Source organism: Herpailurus yagouaroundi, unplaced genomic scaffold, assembly GCF_014898765.1.
Source record: "Herpailurus yagouaroundi ecotype Mexico unplaced genomic scaffold, PumYag 160, whole genome shotgun sequence".
Taxonomy (NCBI): Eukaryota; Metazoa; Chordata; class Mammalia; order Carnivora; family Felidae; genus Herpailurus; species Herpailurus yagouaroundi.
This window is the reverse complement of record NW_024412401.1, coordinates 44492185-44498551: the sequence shown is the minus strand read 5'-3', so window position 1 is coordinate 44498551 and position 6367 is coordinate 44492185. Positions and strand designations below refer to the sequence as shown.

Sequence of the window (6367 nt, the reverse complement as noted above, 5' to 3'; positions counted from 1 at the left end):
GGGGGGGGGGGTCCGGAGGCGAGGGGCGGGGCTGCGAAGGGGCGGGGACCCCGGGGGGCTGCGGCGGGCCCCCTCACCTCTTCCCAGCAGGAGGTCACGCCCCCACCCACCTAGAGGAGTCCACGCCCCGCACCCCATCCCGGCTTGACACCGTGCGGTCCTCCACCCGCGAGGTCGGGGTTCTCAGCCCCAGGTCTTACAGATGAGGAAAACTAAGGTTCTGAGAGCTGGCGTGTGATCGGTCCTCTGGGGCCAGTGCCTGATAGTACCCTGGCCACCTGGCCCCCTAACCTGGGTGCCTTCCCTACAGCAGGCGACTTTCGGTGACCCTCGGGGTGAAGCCCCTTGCCTGCAACCTTGGTTGCCGCAGCAGGGGCACTCCAGCAGGGGCAACCTCCTCAAGGACAGGGTCCCTAGCACCTAGCTCAGGCAGGGGGCAGAGGCTGAAGGGTTTGCTGAGTATCCCCAGGGCATGCTTCAAGGTTTGCAGCCACGTCAGAGGGAAGGCTGGGCAGCCGTCGCTAGATGAGCTGCTGCAGGGCACCATTCATGACCCATGGCCGGTAGGGGTCCCTTCCTAGGAGGAGTATGGCAAGCCCCAGACAGGGCCCCCATTCAGGCCATTTCATTTGTCCGTCTACCAGGCTGCGCAGCGTTGGGAGGACAGAGCTTAATCCCATCCCCAACTCCAGGAGCTCCTGGTCCCACGGAAGAGACAGGGAGGAGGACAGAGTTCAATACATCCAGGTTGAACCAGGCCTCCCTTTATAGGTGAGGGAAGATTTGGGGGGTTCAAGCTATCCAGGCTGTGGAACCACAGAAGGTTAGAGGGAGAAAAAAACTCAAGGGAGGTGGGAATCCCCTGACGGAGGAATTGAGAGGGGTTCTGGGGGTCTCGCCCACCCCAGCCCCAATTCCAGGTGATATAAGGACAGAAGGAAATGGGATAGTAACTCATTTTGAAGTCCATGTTGTACCCAGTGTGATCACCACATTTCATCCATCACACAACAAAGGCTAGGCTTGCAGACCTCTCTGGCCCAGGAGGAGGGGTGGACATTTGCTATAAGCCATGCCCCGTGCGGGATCTGTCCATCCCTATGACCCCAGCACCCCATCACTTCATGATGAAGTGAGCCATCAGTTGTACACATCATCTCATGTCACCCACACAAACAAGAAAATGACAGAGAAACATTACCCCTTTCTGCCAACGAAGAGACCTTGCTCAGAGAGGTAAGATGGCTTGTCCAAGGACACACAACTTCCAGGCCTGCCTAATGCCAGGTTCCACTAAGACCGCCCCCCTTCTCTGCCCACCCTCTTCAGGCTTTCCCTTTTCCTATCCTTCCACCCTTCTTTCCTCTCCCTCAGTCTCTCACCTCCGTAGGAAGACGACCTACCCCGTGGTCACTTGCCAGAACTCTGCACATCCTCCAGGGCCTAGCTGAAACACCACCTCATCCAGTCCTTCCAGGCAGTGGGTCCAAATCCTTCTCACTCTGCAGCTCAGTGTCACCAAGATGCTCTAATCAGCTGTAGTTCAGCGAATATTTCATAGGTGTGAGGGGCCGCAGGAGGGAGCCTCCTCCAGAGGGCAATCCCTAATGGAGAGGGACCACAAATGGTGGCAGGCCAAGGAACAGGAGGCTCTCAGGGGACACAGCACAGAGGCAGGAATCTGCACTTCTGCATCAGCTCTGGGCGCCCCCAACCTTGGCCTCCTGCCGGGTAAGGCCAACTTGGATGGGTTCTTCTCTCACAGCCAATGCCTCAACGGGCTTGTACTTTTTCTTGGTTTTCATTTTCTACACTGATGACAATTACACAATTTTTACACTGCTTGTGGTACAAAGAACCTCGAGGCATTTTTCACAATTTATGTAGTTCATTATGTAGCTATACTGACAGCTTTATCCTATTTCTGAGTTTGTTTGTTTTTTTTTTTTTTAAAGGCTTTCTTCCTTCTAGGAGGTTGAGTGAGGCCAGTGTCACTCCTCTGCCTCACCCCTCCCTCTAAGGCCACACTTAATGCTCCTCTGACCAGCTGCCTCCTCCCTAAAGCCTACTGTTCCCCACTCAAACCGACCATGACCACCCACACCACATCACATGTGCCCACCCTGGAGGACCTTGTATCCCCCAGAGGACCCAGCTCAGGATTCTGCATATAGCAGACTTAGCAAAAAGCTCATCATCCCAGAAAGCCACAGCTGGAAGGGGACTCAGGCCCAGAAGTCTGTATATAAGGGCAGACGAGCCCCAGAGACAGGAAGGGACTTACCCAAAATCACATATCAAGGTTAATCAAAGACCCCAGACTCCAGTTCCCTACTCTGCCCAGCCTCGTAGCTTGCTTACTGACCTCCTTTATGGGGTGGAGGGCCACAGGCGGCTTCTTACCCAGCCCCGGATGAAAGGAGATGAGCCTTTTCTCCTGTCCCTTCATGGGCAGGTCCAGAGATGTGATTTCTGGAGGTGGCTGCAGCTCTAAACTCAAGAAGTCAGAAAATCTTACTCTAAACCCAAGTCAACCTTAGTGAGAGGCAGTGGCCAAATCATGTCCCTTCTTTCAGTGTAACAGGGTTCTTGAGGTCTGCTTTCTAGAACTGTGGTGGAGCCTCCTGACAGCCCAGTGGCTGAGAATGGGGAGCAGGGGGCAGGCAAACCAGGGCTCAGGACCAACTCCACAGCCCCCCTGGCCAGAAGATGGCAGGCAAGGCCCAGCAGCAGTGTGTGAAATGGGTGAAGGGGTGCAGTGAGGAGAGAGAAAGCTGTGGACCTTCCAGGGCCTGACTCTATCTATCCCAACCCTCCCCAGGAGGCCACCCTGCTGATCACACCCGTGGGCCAGCATCACTTGTGTTTGTATCTTAATTCAGACAAGTTGTGGGCAAATTACTGGCCTGCTCCACTCCAAGCCTCCGTGTCCCTATCTGTAAAATAGGCTAATGATACCTACTTTAGAGAGTTGTGGGAAGGATCCAGAGGCAAGATATCACCAGTAATATAGTAAATAATAAGCCACGGAACATGGTAGTTGCCAGCTTTATTATTATCATTGCTGATGTGGCTGTAGTACAGCCACCAAGTTTTGCCCGGAGAAGGTCCATGACCACTACAGGCGGGAGTCTGCCCCGGGCTCTCCCAGGAGCCTGAAGGCTATCTCGCAGCAGGGACAGGCTGGTGTCATGCCTAGTGAATGAATGAACAGGCTTGCAAAATGGTCCCGGAGCCACAGAACGTCCTCCGGGTTGAAGGCTTTAAAATGAGCACACTTTTTCTATTTTTTTTTTTTTTTATTTTTTTTTCAACTTTTTTTTTTTATTTATTTTTGGGACAGAGAGAGACAGAGCATGAACGGGGGAGGGGCAGAGAGAGAGGGAGACACAGAATCCGAAACAGGCTCCAGGCTCCGAGCCATCAGCCCAGAGCCTGACGCGGGGCTCGAACTCCCGGACCGCGAGATCGTGACCTGGCTGAAGTCGGACGCTTAACCGACTGCGCCACCCAGGCGCCCGAGCACGCTTTTTCTAAAGCAACCTCACAGAGCCTCCCAATGTGCAAAGTGTGCGAGCCGGGGGCAGGTGGGGCCGCTCGGTCCCCAGACCAGGGACCGATGTCTAAAGCTCGGCGAGCAGCCAGTGCGCCCTGTGGGGACAGAACCCACTGCCTCCCCAGATAGGGTGTTTGGCCTCTACTAACACAGCCTGTAGCTGTTTTTCCACATGCTTCTCAGCAGCTCCCCCATCCCCATCCAGCCATTGTGCCACCATCCTGCCCCAGCCCTCCTTATCCCTTCCTCAGGATGTTCTGAGAAACTTTCTCAAGGGCCCCCAAGGAATTCCAGACACGTGATGTGTTCCTTCACCCACTTCAGTCAATTCCGAATGGGGCCGATGAGGAGAGATGACCAGTTATGGAGCTCCTGTTCTGCGGCGTCCCTGCCCCTGGCACTCGCTGAACACCCCCCAAGTCCCAGGAAGGAGGCCCGGGGGGATGGGCCTGTTATCAGGAATGCAGGGAGGATGCCTCAGAACTCAGAATGTTTTGGGTTTTCAGGTGGGGAAACAGAAGCCCAGAGAAGCTAAGCTCCTCGCTAAGAGTAGCAGAGCTATTAGGCGGCTGGGGGTGTCTATACATACGGGGGCCCTCGACATATGTGCCCGCACGTCCTCGCCAAACAGCTCAGCCCCAGGCTCTGGGGGCCACAGGCCAGACCAGAGGAGAGAAAGGAACTGCACTCTCTCCCTGAGCACAGCAGTGACACGGGTGAGGACTGGTGGCTCAGGGAGGGGACACCTTGCCCAGGCCCAGCCTCACACATGCCTCACACACAAGTCCCCTAGGCAGCACCTAGGGGACCCCGGGTTTGCACTCCAGCACCACCCCTTGGGCACCCAGAGGTGGCAGGCCACCACTGGTCCTCTGAGCCATCTTGGACCCTGAGTGTGAAGCGCCGGGCACCGTGTCTGGCACACAGCCGGCACTCTTGTCGCGCGGGAGTCCCTTCTCCTGGCTCCATCATCTGTTCGGTCCTGCATCCTCGGTCCTGTCTTCAGGGCCTTTCCCCTTCTAACAGACAGACTGGTGGTGGGCCTGACCTGCCTTTGACTCCCACTGAGACAGCGCTCGGGATGGAGGCAGAACCTGGCGGGCTCTCCCTCGGCCCAGGCCCCGCTCCTCCTCCAGTGGCCGTCTCCAAGGCCTGCACCCACACAGAGAGCCTTCAGGGAAGGAAGCTGCTTTAACAGGCGTGTCTCTCAGTATCCTTCTGCAGCTTTGCAAGGATGCCAAAATCACACCGAAAAACACAGGAAAGGGAGCGGAAGACCCCATCTAGATAGTTCCACCTCTCTCGACCCTAGGAGAGGAGATCTGCTGGGCATTACTGGCTGGCAGGCAGCCTCGACGCCTTAGGCTCCGGGAAGACGTCCTGCTTCTAGAGTCGCAAGGAGGGGCCAGATCAGGCAGCCAGGGCAATGCCCACATTGTAGAAGGCAGGAGGGCAGGAGGACTTCCCAGAAACACTGAGCAAGGCAGTAGCAGAACCACGGCAGAGCCTAGGTGTCCTATCTCCTCACCCAGTGCTCTTTGCCACGCCTGCACCCCACCCTTCGAGAACCTCTCAGGTTCCCCACATCTCCTCTCTCCAGGCCTCAGTCTTCCCTTCTGTATTATAAGGGCTGGGTTGGGTGATCACCAGGCTCCATTCCAGTGCTGATATCTGGTGATTCTAAACAGCTAAAGCCAGAGCAGCTGTGCCTTCCACAGCTGGGCTCCCCCAGGCCTGGCACTAACAGGACCAGAGGCTTCTCTGGCTTTTCCTCAGTCCTTCAGACACACCGTTCCTCTTCCCCGTTCCTGGGGCTCTGCCCTCAGCAAGCTGCCAGGCTTCCCTGGCTTCCTCCCCTGGGAAGTATGTACCATCAAAGAGGGTCCCAGTTGGGGAATGACTCACTCATGGTGGCATGTCCGACATTGTGACAGCCGTAAGAGGGCAGGCATTTTAAGCCGGGATGAAGCTGGTGCCTTCCTGGCAGTCACCTGCTCACAGGCCACCCTATGCCCACATTACCCTCTGTAGTCGCCTGCCAGTGCTGCTTTGAAGGTAAGACCTCCACACCCCAGCTTCCCCAGAGAAGGCAGCCAGACTACTCGGGCCGCAGAACAAGAACCTATTCAAGAGCCATGAGACCCAGCAGGGGGCTGGGTTTTGGCACAGAAGGGTCACTCTTGCATTAAAATATTGCCAAAAAACCCACACTTAAACACGTTTCCATGGAGAAACACACACAGCCAGAAATGCACACAAATTCAAAGACATGCATGCATTCAAAGACACATGGTGGGGCGGGGGGGTGCGTGCCCACAATGAAATGCACGCATAAACATACAAGTCCCCTCATCACTACCACACACAGATACACACACATAAACAAACGTGCACACTGACCAGCACACAGAGGAATACACCCATACGGTCATGAATCATGCAAATGGAGATACAAATACACTGAAACAAACTCACAAATATACATACATACTCAGCTGTCACCAGGCACATACAGAATGACCAAACATACCAGCTCATATGGAACTCATATTCACAACCACAAAAAGCTAGGAGCCCAGGTCTTGGGTCAAAGGGGAGAAAATGCTGCTGCTACCATAATCCCCATGGTCTGTGGGCAGGACCTCACTCTGCACCAGAATCTCTATTTGCTTCTCTCACACCCTGAAACTTTGCCTTCACAGCTCCCTGAACATGTGGTTTCTCCGAGTCATGTGGCCTCAGGGCCCCACCCCCTGTCCAGAGCTGGAGATCCCTGCCCCAAACATTTCTCCTCCTGCCATCATCACACCT

The 6367-nt window shown here is 55.4% G+C and overlaps 1 protein-coding gene across 1 annotated transcript in view; it reads right to left on the bottom strand.

Annotated features, from left to right (window-relative positions):
* Positions 1–732: 732 nt before the first annotated feature.
* The window catches only part of LOC121034933 (translation initiation factor IF-2-like), an 86628-nt gene continuing 80993 nt past the window's right edge, over positions 733–6367 (bottom strand). The window contains exon 3 of the mRNA XM_040482184.1: positions 733–1604. Coding sequence (XP_040338118.1) covers positions 1533–1604 — 72 coding nt within the window. The 3' untranslated portion in view covers positions 733–1532. The remainder of the gene's footprint in view (positions 1605–6367) is intronic.